The 26,797-nt window shown below is 29.7% G+C and overlaps 3 protein-coding genes across 7 annotated transcripts; 1 reads left to right on the top strand and 2 right to left on the bottom strand.

Annotated features, from left to right (window-relative positions):
- Nucleotides 1–989: 989 nt before the first annotated feature.
- LOC125844439 (LOB domain-containing protein 1-like) lies at nt 990–1,319 on the bottom strand. The gene has a single exon (XM_049523754.1). It carries the CDS (start codon nt 1,317–1,319, stop codon nt 990–992), a length of 330 nt encoding a protein of 109 aa, XP_049379711.1.
- Nucleotides 1,320–3,874: 2,555 nt separating this feature from the next.
- Nucleotides 3,875–8,600, bottom strand: LOC125845076 (tetraspanin-3-like). Its single transcript, XM_049524498.1, has 2 exons — nt 8,020–8,600; nt 3,875–4,397 (listed from the first exon to the last, which is right to left on the bottom strand). Exons 1-2 carry the CDS (start codon nt 8,530–8,532, stop codon nt 4,053–4,055), a joined length of 858 nt encoding a protein of 285 aa, XP_049380455.1. The 5' UTR covers nt 8,533–8,600; the 3' UTR covers nt 3,875–4,052.
- Nucleotides 8,601–20,023: 11,423 nt separating this feature from the next.
- Nucleotides 20,024–25,620, top strand: LOC125843746 (interactor of constitutive active ROPs 3-like). Of its 5 annotated transcripts, none has more exons than XM_049522937.1 (4): nt 20,024–20,121; nt 21,605–21,708; nt 22,230–22,521; nt 23,867–25,620. In XM_049522937.1, exons 2-4 carry the CDS (start codon nt 21,689–21,691, stop codon nt 25,478–25,480), a joined length of 1,926 nt encoding a protein of 641 aa, XP_049378894.1. In that variant the 5' UTR covers nt 20,024–20,121; nt 21,605–21,688; the 3' UTR covers nt 25,481–25,620. The 5 variants fall into 5 exon arrangements, with proteins under 5 accessions (XP_049378894.1, XP_049378895.1, XP_049378896.1 ...); XM_049522938.1 differs by having other exon boundaries at nt 20,055–20,173; XM_049522939.1 differs by lacking the exon at nt 20,024–20,121 and adding an exon at nt 20,675–20,812 and having other exon boundaries at nt 23,870–25,620.
- The last annotated feature ends 1,177 nt before the right edge of the window (nt 25,621–26,797 follow it).

Below are 26,797 nucleotides of genomic sequence, written 5' to 3'. Positions count from 1 at the left end.
GGGGCCAAGGTCAAACCTCCCATCACCACACGAGGTGAAAGCCTGGGTGAATGAATTTAAGTTTTTTTTTTAAAAATTCCAATATTTGCCTACTTACACTTCTACAACAAATAAACATCGAAATATTCCTAATAACCACAATGGTCTAATGAATGTGAACTTGTTTTGCTTGTGAAATATAAAATAAAGTTCACTTAAACTGTTTCAAGGAAAACACCCTTGGTAGATACTTATTTGTGCCAAATATTACACCAAACAAACAAAATTTATTATTGTTAGGTGATTTAATTTTGGTGAAATTATGCATTAATTACTCAATACAGTGAAGCAATGAATATACGTACATACACATATCCTATATTCACTTGTTTGGTGTAAACATCCCATGGACACCGAGTAAGGTTTTTAGTTTTTACCACCCTAATATGGTGGGATCAAAGATAGAATATTTGTGAAGTATAAGTGTGTAATTGGTAATTGGAAAATAGGTCGGGGAACATTTGGCTATTTTCTCTTAATAATTACTAAAACTACAACAAATAGTAGATATGAACCCATAACTTGAAAGTAGTATATTTAGTTATATATTCCCTTCTTTGCTTTAGTTGGCATCTATACCCTCCAATTTTAGGTGTGCACAAGTACTCACTTAAACTTGTATAAAAATTGAACAAGTTAAACTCGTACATTGGCATAATACACGTAGGACACAAATTGTCCAGTAGAAACGTCACATAGGACGCATGTGTCTATTTGTTCAATTTTACGCAAGTTAAAGTGTCTACTTAGGCTAAAGATATCAGTTGAGGCTAAGTTAACAGGCACGCTAATGAATTAGGCCAATTAGTTAATGCTAAGAATCTCAATAACATTTGCTCGAATCATAGATTTATCTTAAGAAATTCACCAAATATATAAATAAAATTGATTTGTGAACCTAACTATAATCATATAATAATAAATTGAGATCGCAATAGAAATCATAAATTTCAAAAGTGCACCTGCAAGGACTTGATGACATTGCTAGCACCATAAACACGATGGACAGTGCTGAAATTGATGGTATCATTAGGAGGAAACCAAGGTGCCAACACGCAATTCTTTGCACAGTTCCGACCTAAGAACTTACAGGCGGCACAAGAGCTGGTCACCGGCGAAAAAACGTAGCGAGAGGATGAAGGTAATGAAGCTACGGCAGGCGGTAGATCGGTAGGTGGAGAGTTAGGAGAAGAGGAAGACAAAGACACGGCGGAGGATGACGGCGACGGCGGCGGCGACGGCAGCGATGAAGGTTCATAGTTAGTTGATGCGTACTCCATTTTCGTTTTTTTTTTTTTACGTGTAGCTTATAGAAAATGATTTTGGTGGAAATAATTTAGCTATTTGAACCCATTTTATATGCGAATTTGATCCAACAGTAAATTTTACTTAATAAATTTATAAAACATGTATAAATATGAAATTTAGAATTTATTTTTTATTATTTAAAATTGTTAGTAAAACTCAAAACTCACAAAATTTGAAATCATAACTTCACCTCTATTTGAATCGTCACCTTGTTGGTGATCATTTGATTTCCCAACTTATAGTATCCTCCCGATTATCATTTTTCTTATCCAAAGATTTATTTTATTTTTCAAAAAATAAAGATATAATCAGATATTAGTTTTCGCCTTATATTCCTACTCAATAAATATGGATATCAATTAATACAATAATAACATAGCTTATAAAATTCCACTAAGTTTAGTCTAGAAAATGTAGAGTATTACGTAGATCTTATCATTATTTGGAGGTGGATAGGTTAATACGATGGAAAAAAGGTAATATTAAAATTACAATCGAAGGAATAAACAAAGACAAATTAGTTAATTAAATTACCTATTTAATTACTTTATTTATTTCCATTTATTTGTCATATTTTGATTTTTACGGAGTTTAAAAAAGTAAAGTTAACTTTTGAATCTTGTAATTTTAAATTAAATTATATCAAATGTATTAAAATATTCTTTAATCTTATCATCTTAAAATATTATCTGAAAGTTGAAATAAAAAAGTTGTCAAATTTCATTTTCCCTTAAACAAACTAAAAAGAATATGACAAATAAATTGAAAAAAAAAAAATAATACTTTTAAAAAAATATATAAAATAATATGGCAAAGTAAAATAAACGAGCCTTTTTTGACTATTGTGTTGAGGTACAACACAAATACACAATCAACTAATCAAAGAGTGAAGTTTCATTTGTGTAGTGATTGACGGAGCCATCCTTGCTCTAAATTTAATATTCCCTCCACTTTTAACCCATCCCTAACACTTAAAATAAATTATATTTAAAAACATAATTATTATTATTTTTAAAAGAATATATATAATTTACTATTCAAATATAGTTTATTACAATATTTTTGTGATGTTAAAATAGAGCGAGGGTAACAAAAGAGAGCTTGTTATATCTAATTCGTATTGGCACTTTCAACATTTGATTAAAATAAAAATCGTCGTTTAATATTATATAAATTGTTTCAACTGCATGTAGGATGTATATTATGTTATAATAAAAGAATTTGAGTATATTTCACGCGAATTGTCACGTAGAATGAGTTATTTACTTGTTCACATGAACTCAATAGCTTTTGTCCAGATCCTACACATATATAGTGTATATTAAGAATCTAGTAAATATATGACCTCAAGTGAACCAAGTTATTATTGTAGTATTAATTTGAGGTCGTTGTACGAATACGTAAACTTCAAATTTTGTGGTTATCTTCTTACTTCATAACATTTTTGTACATTCTATCATCTGCAGACTTCACTTTACAGAATTACACGAACTATATTATTGTCGTTAATTATTATTGTCATTCAATTTATGTATACCTCTCGATGAAGTTTGGTTTTAAGCCCCGATCTTATTGAGACTTCGTAGTTACATACCTAACTTCCTAAGATTTTGAAATCATCACGTGCACTTACGAGCATGCCAACTAACATAAAGATGTTTTCTACTTCTAATGTCTGTCTGTCTGGATAGGGACATCACTCCTCATACCATGGCATTTATTTTCACAAATTACATCATAGATCATGTGATCGCATACTATATAGTTTTAGCAATCTTTAGATATATACGTGTGGAAAGAATCATAATTTAAGGTTCATGTGTTTTTACGGCAATTTGAAGTTAATATATTATTTCTTTCGTTTTAAAATAAGTGATTTAGCTCATTTTGTAGTCTTGAAAATGAATAGAGAAGTGGTGGAATGTGCAGAACCACATACTAAATTACTCAAGTGGCAAAATAAGAAAATTTCTTTAAGGGTACTTAAGATTTAAAATATATGTAATTTTTTATCTATAAACTTCGGGAAATCTTAGACGCGCAGTTGGTTTGCTACATGAACTCAATCTGATTACCCATATTGTAATCCTCTCTCCTTCCCCTACCCTCAATTTTTAAAAATAAAAAATAAATCTATAAACTTCATCTAATTTTCTATACATATATAACATAAATTTTCAACAAAGGGTGTTCAACTGACCACTCTTCACTGCATGTGGCTACGACACTGGATTACTCCAGTGCGGCAGGAAGTCTTTGATGCCAAGCGGCTCCTTTGCCGCTAGCTATCCCCTGCTTGGTTCCCCTCCCTCCGGCATGATGTATGTTCTATAGCACGTCATGAGCACCGAACTTGGTGCAATTGAGCTATTCAAGCGACCCACACGCCTTACCTTATTCCAACATAGGTACAACGGAAGGGAGAAGGTTGTGAAGGTATTAATGCAAAACACACACAACACTAATGTCAAAAGTTTACTTAACTCTCATAGCAAGCTTGCTACACTAAAGGGACCAAAACAACCTCAAAAACCAAACTTGGATAGTTTTGGAATTTAATAAATGAAAATACACCACAATGAATACAAGATTTACAATCTGTGTTTTCTTGGGAACAAAATGACATTTAGAAAGTATAAACAAAGACTACTAAAACTTACCAAAACCTAAAAATACATTTCAAGCTTTACTCTGTTGTGACTCTTTTAGAAGTGTATCCTGCTAGGTTGAGTCTTCTCCATCCTGGTTTCTCCATAAGGCTCATCGTTATCGATCCGTTTGTTGTGCCTAAACGCCGCGATGGCAACCATATACATGATAACAAGGAGGATCAATATGACAATGTTGATAACAGACACCTTTCTCCAACTCTTTTTAAGGCTAGCAAGTACACCAGCTTTGCAAGAGTCACAATTGTAACAGAGTTGTTCTTGATCATTGCTCCATTTAACACAATCTGGATCAGCTCCAACTAGTCCTCCTCCGGGGATCCAAACCGTCTCGTTCTGATAAACGTAGCCACATTCTGTAGGAGGCTTGCAGCAACCAGACTACATTGGACAAAAATTTGAAATTTTGTTAAGAGATTTTTGCACGTGGAAATGAACTTATATGTTGCTAGGACCCTTCAAAGACGATGTTATCACACATTTGTCAAAATCTGGCATGCATCCATCGACATTTGTGAAGACTACATCAGAGCAACATAGGCTTGAACTATATATATAAGTACACTGCTCATTCTGAACCCACCAACTATAGATTCTGGATTTGCCTCTGAGTGCAGTAATAATTTTACCTATGTAGTAATTCAACACACAATATGTTGAAGAATGTACTTCAATCTAATATTTTGGAGAAGTTTTGCAAGTGGAGGAGATCTATTAGGGTTAGACTAGATCAGGGGTGAAGCTATACATGGATGCAACTGATCGACGGAAAATTACACTATATATCGAAGATTAGAACTATTTTTCATTATATATATATAGTAGATGTTGAATCTCTATGACTTTTTCATGTGTTTACTTTTTTATATTCTGAACTCTCTTAACGAAAATTCTGATTCCGCTACTCTCTAAACATAATAATTATTGAAGTTCAAAAATAGGTCTAGAAATATCTAAGACACACATGGCCACATGACTATCCCATCAAGATGTAAATAATTGGGGGCCCTATTATTGGAGTCTTTTTAAACATGTTTGGCCCCTATCTTTTCCAATCAAGTATAGTCAAATTCATTCACATCATCATCAAAATAGTAAACACTTTTCTTTATTCATATTATATAACAATAAAAGATGCTTTTTTTGAACCATAAATTACTAGAAATTGATTGAAGCAATAAATTTTCTGAAGAAATAAAAAATCCCTTTATGGAAACAGTATATCTTGCACTTGCATGGACTACAAATACTTCTCTTGACATGTTGATCCATGTTACATCAAGAAGATATTGTTTGTACAAATAAAACTGTCGATGAAAAATAATGTTAACATAACTAATTTCAACATTGCTAATACAGCTAATTCAGTATTATCCTTATACACCCTAACAAACGAATGGTAAGTTGCATATATAAACTAGAAGTACTAGTATAGTTTAATTGGGTAGGACCACTTTTAAAAAATGACAAGAAATTGCCCATATGGCCATTTGTTTAGCAAATTTGCATAATTTAAGTCGACCACCTACCAAATTTTGGTCCTGTATTTAAAACTTATCAAAGAAGTGATCATAAATATTTTTTTTTAAAATGGAGCAATTAATTTTCTTGGATGGTTCATAAATACGATAGGACGACCTATCTGGCAATTTAATTTAAATTTAGGTGTGAACTTATATTATGGGATAATATTAATGAGGACCCATATTTTGTCAGGGGAAATTGAAGGAGTAGGGCATGGAAGGTGTTATTGACCATCACTCCAACATATCTAACGGTATGGCCAAACAGTCAATAAAGTGGATAAAAATTATGATAGATCAAGGTTCAAAGTCTGATTGAAAAAAAATATATCAAATGGATTTTTTTTATTTGACTAAATTAATTCTAGGGTACAAACTCATGAGATATATGTAATACATGTATCGATGAAAAGTAACAAATATCCGGTGAAATAGTAAGGTGCACAGTCTTAGCGCATAAAGTTACAAAATATATGTACTTGTGAAAAAAAACAACAAATTAAGTACTCGGGTAAAATAACTAAGGCGTGTGCAAGTTAAGTCTAGACATCATGATCCTTTCTAATAATTATGGTGTATGCACTAGCTTGTGTATGATTTTCATGAGATACTAGTTATCCTTTTACTAACTAGTATAGGTATATAGTGATTCTGTCACCTTAGGCTTGAGCATATGAGAAGTAGTATTTTTACCTTCGCTAAAATTTAAACTAGATACTTATAATTCTCAATCCATTACATTGACGACTAGGTTACCAGGTGCAAAACATCAATGTTTTTTAAAAGAAAAAAGGGAAAGCTAGTCAAACCAAAAGGCAAAAAGGCCAAAAGGTTTTTTTTCCCTTAATTGTTAATGAAAAATACATAAATTTTAAAAGGGTATTTAATAAAAAGCAATAAAGCAAAAAATAATAATCTGAATAATAGTCCAAAAGAAGCCAACCTCTCTATTATCACATAAAACACATGCATGGCCTATTGGCAAAAATTATTGTTTTGAGCTGTCACCTTTCTTCTATTTCATTAATTATATTAGGCCAAAAATATCACTTTATTGTAAGCAAAATGTTCTACTTTTTAAAAGTGTGGAGGAGGTATTATTTTATTAAACGACAATTGATATATATATTGGTAAATTGTCCCATCATTTGTATAAACTTGTATCACATTTTCACATACATTGAGTATGGTGAATTAATTTGATGTATCGAATATTAATAAATTATTTTGATAGAAACAAACAAGGAATACTTAATTGTAACTCACAAATTACTAACTTACGTCTTTAACTTATGTAAATGTGTTTGACTGATCATTAAATATAAAAAACTTGTGATTCCAAATAAGTCATAATAAATTATGGTTTACTAAATAACGAAAAGCAATGTCACTTAAATTGAAACGAGAAAACGGAGAAACTAATGTAAGCATAGAACAGTGAAACATTCTTGTACTGTTGCTGTGGCATAACGTTTATTTTCCGTAAAAACAGATCTATATTGGTTTCCAAGGACGTTCCTAATCTTAATTCATAAGTTATGTGAAAATAAAGCTGTCACAAGTGTCATATAATTTCAAGTGCAAATAAAAAAGAAGAATTAAAATTACAAAAAAAAAAATGATATCTTTTAATACTATCTTATAATAGATCAAATTTTATTTCCTCTAAAAGTTGTTTATAATAGATACTTCTATTTTATTGCTTTAGACATATACATTTAAAATTTACTGATTTAATTAATTTAAATTTATGTCGAATAAATTTACGAGGTAAAATTCCATCTATCTAGATGTTCTTAATTTTTAATGAGTTTAAAAGAGTTTAGGCATAATTTTTAGATGACTTTTTCCTCTTTACCTCATTACAATGGACAGAATTATACGATTTTTATATCTAAGTAATGGATACTTAATTAAATAGTTGAAATACACACAAAGTTAATCCAGACATTACTATCATATAATTCCCAACTTTCAAGTCGTTTCTTCTCCCAACAAGAAGGGATTGTTCAACCAGTAACTATCATTTACTTCTACTCTTAAAATTACGAGTTCGAGCCACTATGACTGAGCTGCCTTTTCTTTCGAACTGAACTATCATGACTCTCGCTAACTGCATCGAATTCTTAGAAAATTAAAAAAAGACAAACTCATAGGAAAGAGTAAAGCAAACAAGAAAGAAATGACTATTTCTTGAGTACTAATAAAGTCGAGATATGCACAAACTAATGTTTAGCCCAAAAAAAAAAAAATAGAGTCAAGATATTCCAATTTCTTTTCTATAATAAGAGATTGTTTAGTCGATAACTATCCTACACTATTAATTCTAAAACTATGAATTCGAATAGAAAAAAGGAAAAAAAAGTCATTTCTTTCTTATTTACTTAAGTCTATACGTATCTATCTATACTAATAAAGTCGAAACACACACAAATTAATCTCGATAAAAAAAAAAACAAGAGAGTTTTAGCTTAACGGACCTCGATAGGACTAAGTTTCCTTAGATAAAACATCTCAACACTCTCCGGAATCCCATTATAAATCCTCCTCATCTTACCACAACCACGCGAATCCCTTATACACGAACTTATCTTTTCCCAGTAGCTTTGGCTCGAAACTCTTTCTTCCAACCAACCGGAATAATCTTGTAAATAATATTCCGAATATGCCCGATTCATAACGGGTCGACCCGACCCTTTATCAGTAACAGCAAAAGCAAAAATAACAAACCCAATTAAAGCAGCAATGATAAAGAACATTGCCCATAGATAAATGTACATTAAGAAAGTGTTTCTGTAACAAGCACCAACAAATCCAGCTAAAGAAACAACCATTATTGAGACCCCAATTATTATTAATGGCCATTGAAGGAATTTTAAGCAATCTGTGTTGTTTGCTCTGCTGCTTAACCAGATTCCACCGCCTAAAATTGGGATTGATGCTAAGAAAGTGAAGAAGTTTAGTAAACCTATTAAGTGATTACTGGTTCTCATGGTGAATTTTTGAGTTTTTTTTGGGTTCTTGAAAACAGGGGAAAACAGAGGAAATGAAGTGATTATGAAGAAGATGAAGAGAAGGGGGTGGGGTGGGGTGGGGTGGAGGTGTTTGTTGCATTAAGTTAAAGGCAAAGTGTATAGGGATATGACTAAAGCACCCTTTGTTTTTGTTAGTATTTTATTTTTGATTTCACACTCGGTGTTCGAAATTTATATTAGAGCTCTGATTAAGTTCGAATCGCGTATTACAGGATTCATTTGAATATTGGTGCTCCCAATAGAATTGTCTTCATTCTCAAGGCTCGAATCTCAAACCCCTAGTTAAGAGTGAAGCAATTTCACTATTACAATATTTAGGGATGATATTCCCAATAAAATTATCTCTATGCTTAAGGCTCGAATCTAAAACCTCTGATTTAGTGCGAAGCAACAACAATTATTTTTGTTAGTATTGATATGACATAGTTGAGAGGATTTTGAGATGAGGATTAAGAATATTTTATATTATATTTTATATTGTCTATATTTATCTATTCATTTTTCATTATATGTTATATCCTCTTCTTTTTTTTAGTTTGTTTTAAAAAAAAAAATTAATAATTACTTTATAATAATTGGAAATATTTTTTTGTTGTATCCTTGATTAAAGATTTACACTCATATAAATATTTAAAAATTATTTTAAATTATAAATTTTAAAAGTTCTTTTTTTACACTATGTCATGTTAAATAATGTCAAATAAAATAAAATAGGGGATTATTTTCTTTTAGGAATATTAAAATTTATATAAAAAAAGAACTTGAGTCTCACCTAAGATAGTGAGAAGATGACGAACAATCAAATTGCTTTATAATAACATTATTTAACAATAACTATAACATATTGACTATAATTTCACTAAATAAGACATGAAAAGGGTATAGAAACATCTTATTTCTACCTAGATAGAGACTGACTTCGGATAATAATAATAATATTCATTTTTTTATAGTATTTTTTATTATTATAAAAAAATATATATATTTAATATAATCTAATAGATATAATTTATTTATTTTTTAAAAATGTACATCAATCTTATCCTTATATCCTTTATTTGACTTTTAAGGTGAAAAAATTAAACTTGTTTGATTGAGTGAAGTGAAATGATTAATTCAAGGAATACTTAAATGATAATATTACTCAGTCAGTAATTTATGATGCCACTTATATCTCATCATCTTATTTTGGCTAATTTTAAATCTTGACCAAATTTTCATTTATATATTTCCTTCCTCTGTCTTCTTTTGGAAGTTCATGTAAACAAGTAGCATTAGAAAATATAATAAAAATAAAATTATATTCTCTTATTATATAAGAGGGAGTTTATGATGGGACATTGTGATGTCCAATCATAAACTCTCTATATAATATATAATATATAATATAATAAATTATTTTTTTACTATATAATATATATTTATTTTTCTACTATAAGGGAGTTTATATAATATATAATAATATAATATAATAAATCATTTACAAATGACTTAAAATATTTCATATTTAAAGGATATATAATAAAATAGGTCCACTCTCAAAATTCTATCCGGATCACATATATTGGGACAGAAAAAATAACATATATCATTTTAAAATTACCAAAAAAGTATTATAAATAATAATAATTAACAACTTAAAATATGTTAAAGACATTTTAAAAGGGTTAATTTTGTAATTGTAATTCTACTATTATATAAGAGGGAGTTTATCATGGGACATTTTTCTACTATATAATATATATAATATATATTTATTTTTCTACTATATAATAAAAGGGAGTTTATATAATATATAATATCATAATAAAACCTCTTTTATTATATAGTAGAAATAAATATAACATATATATATATATAATATAATATAATATATAATAATATAATATGATAAATCATTTACAACTGACTTAAAATATTTAATATTTAAAAGATATATAATAAAATAGGTTGACTCTCAAAATTCTATCCGGGTCACATATATTGGGACAGAAAAAATAACATATATCATTTCAAAATTACCAAAAAAGTATTATAAATAATAATAATTAACAACTTAAAATATCTGAAAGACATTTTAAAAGGGTTAATTTTGTAAGTTTATCCATATCACATAAATTAGGACTTGACCAGCAATGTAAGTTATTTGAAAGTTACATAAAAATATTATAAATCACAATAATTAATAACTTAGAACATTTTTAAAAAAAATGCAAATTTGGATGACTCTTCAAATTTCATTTGTGTCACATAAATTGAGACAACAAAAATAACATATATTGCGTCCATTTTAATTTATTTGTCTTAATTTTTTTTTATATTTAAAAATTGTGTAAAAATACTATAAATCATGATAATTGACAACATAAAATATTTCAAAAATAAATACATATAAAAAAATTCTATTAATTCTTGAAATTAATCTATCGTTAAAAATTATGTATAAAATACAATAAATCGTGATTTTGACCACTTAAAATATTTATTAAAAAAATAGAAAAAAAAATTGACTGATTGTTAAAATTAATCTATCAATGTCACATAAAATGAGACAAAAGTAGTAATATGTATTGTTTAATGTGAAATTATTGAAAACTATGTAAAATGTATTATAAATGTTAACAATTAACAACATTTGATTGAATCTTGAAATTTTATCAATGCTACATATATTCAGACAAGTGGAGTAATATATATTAAGTATTTAAAAATTACGTACAACCATATTGCTTTCTGTAGGCTTCGAATTATCGTGGTCATTTTTTAGGCTGATACAAGTTTTGTACTTTTTTTTTTAATATTATAAATCGCAATAATTAATAATTTAAAATATTTTTAAAAATATATTAAAAATTTAGTTGGTTTCGGGAATTTTATTTATACTATATAAAATGGGACAAAGGAAGCAACATATATCATTTACAAATGACTTAAAAGCATTAAAAATTACAATAATTACCAATTTAAAATATTTAAAAGCTATATAATAAAATAGGTTCACTCTCAGAATTCTTTCAGGCTCATATATATTAGGACAGAAAAAATAACACATATCATTTTAAAATTACCAAAAAAGTATTATAAATAATAATAATTAACAACTTAAAATATCTGAAAGACATTTTAAAAGGGTTTATTTTGTAATTTTATCCATATCACATAAATTAGGACAAAGTGACCAGTAATGTTGGTTACTTGAAAGTTACATCAAAATATTATAAATCACAATAATTAATAACTTAAAACATTTTTTTTAAAAAAATTAAAATTTGGATGACTCTCCAAATTTTATTTGTGTGACATAAATTGAGACAACAAAAATAACATATATTGGGTCCATTTTAATTTATTTGTCTTATTTTTTTTTTTGAGTTTTTTATATTTAAAAAATGCGTAAAAATATTATAAATCATGATAATTGACAACATAAAATATGTTTTGAAAAAAAAATACAAAAATTTCCACTCATTCTTTAAGTAAATCTATCGTAAAAATATTATAAATCATGATAATTGACAACATAAAATATTTCAAAAATGTTGTATGTGGATAGTCTTATTGTGCCTTGAATAGCATCAAATAAAGTACAAGTTTGTGATAAAAAAACTTATTCCTTTATCCACGCAAACAATCACTTCAAAATCTCCGTTATTAGCCCCAAAACATACCATTTATATTATTGGGCCCGTGCCCGTGCATAGCACGGGCAACATTACCTAGTGTAATATATAAAACACACAAAAATAATTTTTTATTTATTATTATTATCTTATTTTATATATAATTAAGTGATACATTATTGTGCATTTGAGGTGTTTTTACGAATATCATAAATTTTTTGTGTCGTTTGATAGAGTATATAAGAACAATGTAGAACAAAGTGTATTAGTACTTTTATGTTAGTAATGCTTGTATAGTTGTATTAGTTATTCTAAAATTATTTCTTATATAGTTTATGGTATGGTATATTAAAAATAAATATATACACCAGAACTTCTATAAAAAAAAATATTTATTTATATAAATACCTTTCACACCCTTTAGCTTTTAGAAAATGAAAAATGTTTTAAAAGGGATTTGAGGGATGGTTCTGTTATTAATCAATCTAATGCATGTGTTGAAACTCTTTAATCTTTATATTAAAAAACATAGTTAAGTAGTAAAAGAAATATAGTAATATGATCATATGTGCTATTTACCCTAAATTAATACATATTATAATAAGAAAATCATAGTTAATATAATTATCATTCTAAGGAGGTAAGTGCAAGATGACATCAAATAATCTTTTTAGAAGATCAAGTTGTACACATTATCTCACTATTTTACTGTTTTATTTTTCTTACGATATTGGATTTTATTTCTTAATAAAAATAATTAAAGGCATTAAAAAATAAAAAGGTGGGTGGCATGGGTTCCAGTATCTACCTATCAAGGCAAATCTATCTTTCTGACCAAACTATCTCTAGTCAGTACATTAACTATATCCAAGTAACTGTTACTCCAGTGACTAATTATTTGTCCATTTTTAAATTGACATATTTATTAAAAAATTAATTAATAACATAGCGAGTTTCTCATTTTATCCCTATTAATTATGAAATGGATGAAAAGTTCTACATTTTTCAAAGCAATTAGTCATTTAATTGAGGGTATAATAGGTAAAAAAAATTGTCCTTTCTTGATTTATTAAAATGGACAAGTAATTAGGGACAACTATAAAAGAAAAAGTGGACAAGTAATTAGGAACAGAGAGAGTTTTTTATTGGACTAAAGTTTAAGCTGACGTTTGATCATAGATTTTTGAAATAATTTTTGATTTATTTTGATTTTTACGAAGTTAGAGTTGAATATTTAATTGAAAAACGTTTCTTCTCCTTTAAGTTTACAAAGCTTGAGCACAAATAAAATAATTAAACTAAACAAAAATGGACCAAATAATTGACTTAACAAATAAACCACACGTGACTTGCACATGAAAACTCTTTTCCACACATTAGAAAACAAATATTTTTGAATTTGACCTCAATGAAGAGTAAGATTCCATCAACTTAGATCTATAATTTAATAATTGTGCCATCTGAATATTTTACGTAACTTTAAGTATAAAGATGACAAGGATAATTTGGGGATTCAATTAATTATCAATGCAGTTCAGATTCAATTTTTCATAAAAATAGAAATATCAAAAGATTTATCGTTCTTTGTCTTGACGTTGAAAGTTAAAGCTATTGATGGAAACAGAGGTGGAGCTAGGCGGGGTTTATGAATTCAAACGAATTCACTAGATTTTTCGTAAACCCTATATTTGTATTAGAAAATTAAAAAAAATTATGTATATTAACTTGTGAATCTCCAAATAAATTAATTTAGAACCCCCAAACTTCTAATCTTGACCCCGCCTCTAAATGGAAAGTAATAAGAATTCGGTGAGAAAACTGAAGTGTGGTAAGTATATTATTCGATATTTGTACTAATAAAAGATTAGATATGTATAAGTTCCGATCAAGTAGTTAATATGTAATTTATTATCATTTGTTTAAATCTTGATAGTCAAATTATATATTGACAGAACATAACGCATATTCAATGAAATAATTAAATATTAATCAATAAAATTACTTCAAACTTATATCGATAAAATATTAGGCAAGTGAAATATCAGATAAATAGTTAAAGTACACTTTAGGGATAAAGGTCTGAAAAATATCTCAATTTTGACCGAATTTGCTATTACAATACCAAACTCTCATGAGGACCTATTACCCCCTAGACTACTTAATACCATATTTTAAACATATATATGTGCCCACGTGAACATAAAAAATATTGCATAATTATAAATACTAATGTGTCCACGTGGGCACATATATATATACCTTTAAAATACATTATTAAATAGTTCAGGGGGTAAAAAATACACTATTAAATAGTTCAAGGGATAAAAAGTCCTCCATAAAGTTTGGTATCGTAACAGCAAATTCGGCCAAAGTTGGAGTATTTTTCAGACTCTTATCCCTACACTTTAAATGTAGAAAAAAAAATCACTTAATTGATCTGAGAAATCGGCCTTCTAATAAGGTCGGTTTCGCTTAAAAATCGACCTCAAGTAGAGGTCGACGAACATTAACTTATTTATAATTTTTTTAATAAATATGTAAAAAAGAAAATGATCAACTAATATGAAATGTAAGACGACCTCAAATGGAGATCGATATAAATTATCTTATTTATATATAAAAAAATAATTAACTAATATAAAACGATGAAATATGGAAGTTCGAATTTGAATTCGAATTAAATAACGTAAAACGTTGTTGAATAGCGTGTGCAGACAAAAGCTTACGTAGAGAAAGATTCCATTTGTGGTCGGTAGTTGGATAGTGCACAGACCACCGCCCTTTTACAAATGTACTACGAAAAATTTATGTATTCAAATTTCGAAAGTTAAATAATTTAAATTTCATAAATTTTGATATAATATTTTTAGTTGTTAACATAAAATCTATATATTTATAAATTATGCAGAAGAAGAATAGTATAATCAGTAATTTAAATTATTTAAAAGATATATAAAGATATTACAGCCAGTAAAATTGTTTGAATTTTGAAAATTAAAAAGTATTACATAAATTTAAACGGAGGAAATAATAAATCTCAAATGATTTTATTTTTTTTTTCGGTTATTACTTGAATAAATAATAGAGGAAAATAAGTCTACTATTGAAAATTAATTTTTTTAAATATTTAAGCCAATCGAACATGAGAAAATCAAACTTTTTTCTTATACCAAACACACCCTCAATAAGAGAGGTTCCTACACATTTACATACTTCAAAGAGAGTACAATTGAATAATCAATTCATTTAAAAAGGGAAAGTAAATTGAATTGAATGAATAACCGTAAATTTTACCTACTTTCACCCATGTCTTGCATATGTATACTAACATATTCCTTAATTGAGTATAAGTAAAAATATAGAATCAATAAATCATATGAATTGTGGTTTAATTCCAAAATTAAATTCATAAAATTCAAATCACGAATCCACTTATATCTTAATAAAGGAAAAATTGTATAAAATAACAAACTATTAATTCAAATTAAATGTTATAGCCATAGTTTCTTTTATTTGTAATTCGCAACAAACATTCCATGTTTTTTGTCATCTCATTTGTATACCGAAATATACAAATGCAGGACCCATTTGTATACCGAAATATACAAATGCAGAACTCATTGTATACCGAAATATACAAATAGACCCAAATACATATTTTTTATGTATATGTTTACCGAATTATACAAATTAATAGCAATTATACAAACTATAATTATAACATACAAATATGATTTTTATGTTTACTAAACCTAATATTTACTCAATAATAAAAGCTTTTAATATTTGGGCCGCTAGCCCAATACAAGTGATAAGAGATGCTGAAGTTTTTTGGGCCGGTTAGCCCAATAGACATGAAGGAAAAGTTTTATGGGCCCTCATGTAGCCCATGAGGACGTGTGTCCATTTGTTAAGAGTACTCTTCTCGGAATGATTTTCGAGGTAGATATTTTTGAACTTTTGATCTCGTTTGCTCTATGGGTAAAATTCAAGTCAAACATATATATTTTGTGGTTGGACCTTGAAAATTTACCTACGAATAAACATATATCAAAGATTCAAGATCACTCATTTTCAAAGTTATTAATGTAATTTCCTGCTCTTCTTGACTCAAAAATATGTAGTATAAAATGATAACATGAAACCATTCATATTATTTTTTAAATAATCATATAGTGTGGATCAACTTTTGCGAACTTTAGCTAATTTTATAAGATACATGCTACCTTATATCAAAATAAATATCAAGTAACTCTGTCATCAAAGCTTGGACAAATGAAAATATATCATATAGTAGTTGTCGTTTTCTAATTTGAACTTGAAAGCTTATGATCCTTAGATACTTATTATCAACTTTTATACCATGTGGGATTTCAACAAGTCATGTTAGTGCTTAAAATTAAAACCCTAAAATTTAAATAGTTTCCAATATAAATTGGTATCTTTTTTTCCCGAACAAACTAAAAAAAATATTACATAAAAGTACACAACAACAACAGTATATCTGTCCTTCGGGATGACTCAGTTGGTTTGGAGGATGGTTATCCACACGGATAACCCGGGATCGACTCCCCGTCAATGCCTTCTGAGTCCTGCCACATAGGGTTTGCCTAGTGCAGTTTGCATCCCCTGTGTGGTTTTCTGGCTATTACACAGTGGAGGATTTACCTGGGTTCCAAAAAACAACTACAATATATCTTATACGTATTTTCTTTTTATGAAATATATTTACTTTCTTTATTTTGGATTGTTTAATTGAATACCTACTAAATTTTAAATACAATTGTTCATAGATTCCTTGAGCTTAATTTCAACGCCTTCGAAATTTTTTTATCAATATAGAATGGGGTAGATTACTAAATATTAATTAAAATATATGTGGAGTGCCTAACCAGTAGCCAAAAATCCAAAACAATTATTACTTCTTTAATTTTGTAACTATTCATGGAGTCAATTAAGCATCTTCACTAGTCAACTTAATTATCACATAAAAAGTTATTAGTAAGCCATGTTTAGGCGCAATATGTGGGCATGGATGATAATTAATCTTGAGTTTTAACTTTTATACAATATAAAAAGTACTCCTATAATATAATTGGGGTCTTTGATTGTTGATTAGAAAAAATAGTTACTTATATAATAAAATTAATATAATCAATATTATGTTTGATATTTTTTTAATTGCTTTATATGAAATTCAACATATTAAATATGATGTTTGATTATTATGAAAGTATATTTGCCATTTTTTTTTGTCTAATATGATATTATTCATCAAAACTTTGTATTTTTGATATATGTTATTGAAGTAAAAGGTGTTATGAGATTTTTGTTTTACACGGGATTTAGAGTAAGCCGATCGATGATAAAAAAGAATTTGTCCTTCTATAAATAAGACTTTCATGATTATGCGCCTTTGAGGATTGTTGAATGGTTAATCTTCCTCACAAATTTATTTAAATGTGAGTGATTTTCACTTATTCTACTACATTTAGTGGCGGTACTTAATTGTCATATTCTAAATAATATTATTTGTCTCATTTTTGTGTAACAATTTTTCGAACAAGTTAAAATGGAGAATATGATACATATAGTAGGACAAATGCAATATATAGGGCTATTCTAAAGTTTTACTAGCCATTAAAAAGCAATCCATTTATAAATATCTTAACTAATACGTAGACAATTTTTAAAGTTATATGAGTAAATTTTATAGACATTAAAATTATTGCTTCTTTTTTAATGAATATATATGATGAGACATTTGTATTACCAACTTTAATTAAAAATTTGAATTTTTTTCGTGTGTTTACTTAAAATATGTCTTCTTCTTTTTTGGGTATGCACATTAGTTTTAATGAGTTATAAAGCCTCAATCATGTTCCAATTAAGTATGATTTGTGTAACTAAAACAATATATTCAACTGATTAATTTATCTATGTAATAAGCATTTGAGATTATGCACAAAAATAATTTTTAAAATTTGAACTGAAAAAGTCTAATGGAAATAGTTTATTATATTATATTCATATGAAATTTTCGAACAAATTCAAAAAGTTTTATTAAACATCTACAACTTATTTTAGATAACAAATTTCAAAAGTCTTTTTTTTAAACTCACCATCAGTCATACTACCTCATGGAGAAAGTATGTACTAAGCAAATATCTTAGTTTGAAAACATACATGCAAATCAAAGTGGTTAAATAATGACAAAAATTCCTTAAAATATTAAAGCAAGTAGTGTGATAGAAATCATAATCAAAAGAACACAAGTGTCCAAAAATGGAAATAAAAAAAATAATTGATGAAAAAACATCAAAATAGTACGAGAATTTGCAGAAAAAAGGCCCCCACATTCACCCAAAACAGCATTTCAATTTTTGAAATCAAAATTTTATCCAAAGATAACGTATACTTCCACCAACACTTGTACTGAAATAGTAAGATCATTCAAAATTTCAAATTCAAAGTTTTGAAAAATTAGAAAAATAAAATTTTAACAAAGACTAGTTTTCTTTTAAATAGCTTTATAAAGTGGTATGAATTTAGATTAATTGGTTTCCTATATTGGTATTGAACATCGAATAGAAACAAAATAAAAAAAATTCGTTTACCTATATAATTAAATTAAAAGTAGTCCGCGGATATATACGTTTGACTATTCGTGTAATGAGTGTATTTATAAATATTGACTAGAAAAAGTAAATAGGAGTAATAAATACGTTTGACTATTCATGTAAAGATTTTATTTTATTTTTAACTTCTTACATTTTATTTCAACATACTCTTCATTGCTTTCGCAAGATAGATAAGACTGTATACACATCGTCTTCTTTAAACCCCTCGTAAATTATGTTATTGGTGTATCTTATTTTCAATATATTCAACCTCTTTACTTTTTCAAAAAATAAATAAAATTGTATATAGTTTTCTTTGAACGCTACTTGTGATTTGTGAACTATGTTATTGTTGTATCTTATTTTCAACATATCCAACCTCTTTATGTTTGCAAGATAGATATGATTGTATACGCCTACACCTTCTTTGAACTCCAGTTGTGAAATATGTTATTAGTGTATCTTATTTTCAACATATTTAGCCTATTTATTTTTGTAAGATAGATAAGACCGTATATACATCGTCTTCTTTGAACCCCACTTGTAAAATATATTATTAGTGTATTTTAATTTCAATATATCTAGTGTTTCTACTTTCGCAAGTTAGATAAAACTGTATACACACCATCTTCTCTAAACTACACTTGTGAAATATGTTATTATTATATCTTATTTTCAACATATCTAGATTTCTATTATCGCAAGATGTATAAAACTATATATACATCGCCCTACTCTGGACTCCACTAATGGATAATATATGTTACTGATGTATCTTATTTTAATATAGCCGACCTCTCTACATTTGTAAGATTGATAAAATTGTATACACATCGTCTTTTTTAAATTCCACTTATGAAATATGTTATTGGTGTAGCTTATTTTCAATCTATCTTACCTCTCTAAGTTTGCAAGATAGATAAGATTGCATACACACCGTCTTCTTTAAACTCCAGTGTGAAATATATTATTGATGTATTTTATTTTCAACATATTCAACCTCTCTATGTTTGCTAGATAGATAAAACTAAATACACACCGCATTCGTCTAGACCTATCTTACACATGTGTTCGTTATTGTATCTTATTTTCAATATATCCGACCTCTCTACATTAACAAGATAGATAAGACTGTATACACATCGTATTTTTGTGGACCCCACTTGTAAAACATTTTGTATCTTAATTTCAAAACTTAGCAAGAAAAATTTGAGCATATATCCTCTACACTCTCTTTTGTAGTCCACATTACACAGCTAAGAGCCAAACAAATAGAGAGAAAGAAGCCAAAGTCAGAAAAAGATTAGGTACTTCATCAACAAGGAGCAGGTGACCTTGAATACTGTGCCATAAACACTAGTACTACTACTTTTTTTTCTTCTAATTCTTGTTTCTGTAATGAATGAATGGTGGAAAATTTGAATGTTCCAAATTCTAACTCCCTTTTTGTATCTTTTCTTGGTAAGACCAAAACCCCAATTACACATTTTCTCTTTTTTCACTTTTTTTTTTCTTCTTTTATGGTTTTTTCTTTTGTGGGGTTTTGAAAAGTTTCATGCTTTTGATTTTGTATATGATGGAGTACTACAATGTCATGATGACAACTTTTTTTGAACTTTTTGGAATGTAGCATTATGGTTTTTTAAAACATTTTTTTGGTTTAGAAGAAAGATTCAACAGTGTTTTGTCTATGTTTTGAGCTTGATGTCTCACTAAAGTTCTCAGCTTTACAGTTTGCAGGGGGGATTAGCTTAAAAGTAAATAAAAATGGAATCTTGAAGAGTTTCAAGAACTCTTTCTGCTTGTCTTTTTAAGCTTTTTTTTGAGTGTCATGTGTGTTTATTCCCTTTTTAAAAAAACTTGAATTGCATTGTTTGTTTGTTTTTGAGACATTTTCTTCTTACTCTTCTGTTTTTCATTTTATTATTTCAGTTTTGAAGCATTCATGTTAAGCTTATCTGGATCTGTCTGACTTTAAAGATTTTGCAGAGAAGCAAGGTGGGGGTTTTTTTTGAACACTATTTTTCAGTAATTTTGTTTTTCTTCATATTTAGCTCCTGTTTGACCATAGATTTTGAAGAACTTGAAAATTTGAGTTTTTGATGTTGTGATTTTTGGAATTTAAAGTTGTGTTTGGATGTGTATATTAGTTGGAAAAAAATTTAAGTTATGGTCAAATGCTAGCTTAATTTGTTTCAAGAATCTATATTTGAAGAAGATGATAGTTTGTATACTGTAGCCTGTAGGTGCCCCTTCATTAGGCTAAAATGGAGGATAATTTATGTCTAGTTGAAGACTGCCTTAAATTGAGGAGTATATGTTTTTACCCTTTGGCCCTACTGTCCATAGCCTCATTAAAATAGTCCTATATTTTGAATAGTTTGTGAACTATGAAGGGTAAAAAAATCTTATGCAACTTGTCCTGTGTACTGTTCACTGTATGGTCCTTGTGACTGCAATTAAAATTTGTACCAAACTCACCTTATTTTTGTTGAACATTCAATGTGGCTAAGTGAACCAAGACCCCCTTTTCTTTTCTTTAAGTTATTCCCATGTTACTATGATAAGTTTCTGTTCATCTATTTTTGGAGGGTCAATTTTCTTGCCTTGACATAACTCGTAAAGTTGTTGTCACGTGACTAGGAGGTCACGGGTTCGACCCTTCTCTGCACTCGCGTATCGCGAAGGAGTCTTAGTGCATTTATTGTTTACTTACATTGGATTCCCTTAATTTCATTCTACTATATGAGTGGTCTTTAGTTAGAGTATAATGTTTATGTAATCTTGCAGTGTTAGTGGGGCAGAGGGCATTGAACAGGAAAAATCTTCTCACCACCAAGATTTTACTTTTGTGGGCCTAAAGGTTGTTGAGATATGCAGACCCCAAAAGCAAGGTAACTTCAGTTGGCATTTATGATTATTTAGTAAATCAAAAAATGGACTTATCCTGGCTGGAATTCATGGAGTTGTTCTTGTAATGGTAATGAACTGGGGCCCCTTTTGAAGCTATAAGTTTTAATGGTGACATATAAACTTTTTTCCTAGGGAAAAAATGACAGCTTTTGTTTTTTGATATTTTCTTGTAAAGTTTCTCTTAAGGGTGTGTTGAAGGTTAAGAATGGCAGGGTGAGTTTATGATTATAAATCTTGAATGTTGTGACTGAAAAAAAGGATGTGCTTTAAATGTGTTCATATCATTAAAGAATTCTTGAAACTGATATCTTTTTGCCATTAAATATAGATAAGAATGATATAATGATTTTTCTATTTGTGGTTAAGTGATTTATGATAGTAGTAAATGTTGTGCAAAAATTTTGTACTATTTGAACATTGCAAAGTAGTCTAACCAATATTCTTGTTTCATTTCAGTAGTTGTGTTCTGAACTTTTCTTTTATTTTTTCATTTGGATAACAGAAACAGTTCCTCTGAAGTGCCACAGAAGAAATCTCCGCGAGGCAATTCGTCAGAAGTGCCTCTAAAGATTTCTCCTCGAGCTGTCAGATCTCGAGAAGTGCTTCAAAAGGTATCTCCTCGAGGTGTTCCTCAAGATGTGCCTCATAAAATTTCTCCGAGAGTTGTGCGCCGCCTGAAGACGGGGGCATCGGATTCTGATTCTGCATCTTCTCCTCATGTTAATGGTAGGACACCAAAAGAGAGAAGGGCTAAAGTCACCGAGCAGAAATCGCCGAAAAATTTGGAGTCAGAGGTAAAATTCTACAAATTGACTTGGCTTAAACTGAAACTTTTTGGAATTGCATCTTTATAATTTAGAGAATAGAATGGAAAGATGTTGAAAAGAAATGATTGTTTATGTTTGAATAATTTTTAGAGTGACAAAAAGGGTAATTGAGAGAAGGGGGAGGGGCTTAATCTCTACTGCGGTGACGAAGTTTTCATTGTGCCAAAATTGCCCTTGCTATTAAGAATGATAGATTATACATTTCTTTCATTTGATGCACTTGAGTCGGTGGTCTTTTGAAAACAGTCTCTCTACCTCCATGAGGTAGTGGTAAGGTATGCGTACATTTTACCCTCTCCAGGTCCCACTTGTGGGATTTCACGGGTATGTTGTTGTTGATGCACTTGAGTTTAGGGTTTTTCGGAAACATCCTCTCTACCTACATGTGGTAGGGGTAAGGTCTGCGTACACTCTACCCCTACACTGGGTATGTTGTTGTTGTTAGTGCCAATAATCTTCTTCTATTTATGATATAAAGATTTAGAATTGACAATACTGATGTGCAACTCCTACCATTTTGTTTCCTCTAGATGCTGTAGTTTCTTTTGTCTGTGTTTTATCTTTCTTTTATTAAAAAATCATGACAAAGAAGTTTGAAAATGCATTTCTAGTTCTGTTTGAATTGCCAGAACACAAGTATTGAGTCATTGTCCATCAACTTTGTGCTCCAGGGCTGTGTCCATTTGATAAGATAAATTTAGAATCTTAATTCTCATTTGCCTCAGTGTCACCGATACCTTTTTTGTGCCCTTATTAGGCTTTTCGATATCTTTAATACTTCACAGTTAATATTAAGCGAGATTGCTTCAGTGTAATAGCCTAAAATTGATCCTTGATGGCCATCAAACTGAGTAAAACTATTACATGTCATCTTTTCTTTATCCTTTTATTACAGATATCATATACTATTGCTACTCTAGACCATGCTCACCAGTTCACAATTCTGGATTTCTTTGAGTGGTATCGAATCTTTTGTATGCTGCAACTTTTTCTTGATGTTGCTGTCCTCATTTGATTTTGAAGGTTCAATTTTTGAATGTATTTACTTGTGGTTGTCTGGTTGACAATGAAGGTTTAGCAGAAGTAATTTGTCACTACTCGATACAAAATTCGTTAAGATTTGTTCTCTCTTCTGCTGATAATGTGCTGCAAGTGTGACCATGTTCAACAACATGGTTTCATATAGTCGGTTTGGCATTAACGTTAATCACATTTTATCAAGTTTGTTTTACTCGATCCTGTGTTGTTTTATAGTTTTTTTTTTACCTATATGTGCATCTATATCCTAAATCATTTTCTTTGTTATTTAAAGAAGAAGGGCTCAAGCAAGGTTACTGAATTGGAGTCCCAAATCACTCAGCTCAAAAATGATCTCAAAGACAAGCTAAACTCCTCAGAAGCATGCAAAAAGCAAAGTGAGGTAGAGGCAAAGGAGTCAAAGGAACAGTGTGCAGTATTGTCCTCCGAACCAGACCAGTCCCCGAAACAGCTTGTGAATCAACCTTCTTCTGAGAGTACATGTCCGACTGACCACCAAAAGTCTTCCGAGGATCTGACATTGCGTTCAGAACTAGAGACAATCCAGAAACAGCATTCAGCTGACTCAGCTTCATTAGCTTCTGCCTTGAATGAGATAAAGGAACTAAAGACTCAGCTGGAAACTGTTGCTATATCTGAGGCTACCAAAATCAAGGACGCGGAAGCAGCCCAAGCGGAACTCCAAAGCTTGAAACAGAACTTGTCGGATACACTTTTGCTTCTGGAAGACATGAAAAAACAACTAAAGGATAGCAAAGATTCCGAAGCTCAGGCTCAAGCACTTGTTACTGAAACTCTGTTGCAACTGGAATCAGCAAAGAAGATTGTGGAGAGCCTAAGGTCTGATGGTAATAAAGTTGTGGAAGCATACAATGCTTTATCTTCCGAGTTGGATCAGTCGAAAGCACGTGCAAGTTCACTGGAAGACCTTGTTTGCAAACTCCAATCAGCTACTGGTAATGTTGGTGAAAGTGAAATTGTCGAAATTGATGAAAGTAAGGAAACAATTGAGGCAGAACTGTCTTCTCTGAAATCTGAAGTTCAACGTCTGAGGGCTGATCTGAAAGCAGCTGACATCAAATACAACGAAGAGAAAAATCGAAGCACACTTGAAATAAGAAGTGCCTATGAGTTAGTGGAGCAAATCAAGTCAATGTCGAAGCGTAGGGAAGATGAACTCCAGGGAGAATTACAAAACTTCAAAACACAAATAGAGGAGTTGAAGGCGAATTTGATGGACAAAGAAACTGAATTGCAAGGTATTTGTGAGGAGAATGAGAATCTTATCATGAAACTAGAGAACGCGCTATCTGGAAAAGGAGAAAATGTACTCGAAAAGGAGCTTCAAAGATCAAGACTTGATATCGAAACTCTGAAGGCAAATCTGATGGATAAGGAAACCGAACTACAGAATATTTTAGAGGAAAATGAGATCCTGAAGTCGGAAACTGACAAAAAAGAAAGCAATAGAGGAAAAGTGAAGGATGAAGTTGCTGCTGAACTAGAGGCTGCAAACACTGCAGAACGAGAAGCTCTCATGAAGCTCGGGTACATGAATGAGGAGGTTGATAAAAGTAACCGACGGGTGGCTAGAGTAACCGAGCAATTGGATGCAGCTCAAGCTTCCAATGCAGAAATGGAAGCAGAACTTAGAAAGTTAAAGATTCAGTCAGACCAATGGAGGAAGGCTGCAGAAGTAGCAACCGCGATGCTATCAAATGGCAATAATGGGAAGCTCATGGAAAGAACCGGATCAATGGATAGTCCTTTCAGTCCTTGCAAGATTAGCTCACCTTACTTTGAGGACATGGATGAAGATCTAATGAAGAGGAAAAATCCAAATATGCTTAAAAGGATCGGCGAGTTATGGAAGAAGCCACTGAAATAGGAAAAAGTACGCGGAAAAGGTACTTATGTTATGATCCTTGAACTTAACCTCTTAGTTTATGTATTTGAAACAAAATCAACTGAACTTCTTACTTATTGTAATCATATAGAAGCTCTGCTCAGCCTAGAACTGAGTTCAATTCTGTTGCTCTTTCTTTCATGTTTTCTTGAGTATCTATCTAATGCAGTTTGTTAATATTATTTCTAAATGCTCTTTACTGATTTTGAGCTACTGTGATTCATGCTGAATGGTTAGTCATTTTTTAGCATAATACATCGATAGACATCTTAACTTTTGCTCCAGCTGAAAACTGAACACTCCAATTTTGAGAATGCACATCTAGACATTTCAACTTGTCCTACAATGTGTTTCATGGACACCCGGTCCCGATGGGGCATAAATTTTGGTGGTCTCTAGAAGATCAATATGTAAGTTGGAGGGTTTAGCTGACATAGTGGAAACGAGTTGAGGTGTCTAGATGAGTAGTTTCAAATTTGGAGTGCTTAGTTGTTAGTTGAGGCCAAGTTAAGGTACTTCATCGATTGCAATATTGCATCTTGCTATACAACATTGAGATGAAGTATCTTCACTTCTATGTTAAATTGCCCTTGTAGCGCCCTAAAAACTACAACGTATGAGTAGTATTGGATTTAACTTATATACCCCGAGAGTGCAAATACTTTTTACACTTGATCCTATTGTATTTTCAAGATATTAATTAATTCCATTTATTATGAACGCTTAGCTCAAATTATTTTTCAAGGGATTTTTGTAAAACGTTTTTTAAAAGATTTTTTTGCATGGAAGTTGAACTAGTTAGGAACTTGTAGTCCAAATACCAAAAGCAACAAGTAGAGTATAACAAAACTAGATCTTACTTGTGGGATTACATTGGATATGTTGTTGGTTAAGTTTCTCTCGTGTTCTATCTTGTTTCCTTGACATGCAAGTGTATGGAATAAACAAACCTTTGAGCTAAAAGCACACTTCATGTTTAGCCTAAAATTTGTTTATTAGAAAATCCAATTGAATTTATTTGGAAGATAATGTTATATACGGGAAAACTACCTTATTAGACATGTATCTATTCTTTCAAATAATTACGCTAATTAAGAGTTTTCTACCATATATTGAGTAAGATACATTTAGATACATGTATTTTTGCTATCAAATTCACTAAAATAGGGAGAGAGGTGGACGAGATGGTCATATATCTCAGATATATTCAAATCATACTAGATACATGTATTTGTATGTATATGATATGATTTTCATATGCATTTGGGATACCAGATAGATAGGAGAGTGGTGAGAGAA

Source organism: Solanum stenotomum, chromosome 11 (genome assembly GCF_019186545.1).
Source record: "Solanum stenotomum isolate F172 chromosome 11, ASM1918654v1, whole genome shotgun sequence".
Taxonomy (NCBI): domain Eukaryota; kingdom Viridiplantae; phylum Streptophyta; class Magnoliopsida; order Solanales; family Solanaceae; genus Solanum; species Solanum stenotomum.
This window is presented reverse-complemented; position numbering and strand designations above follow the sequence as displayed.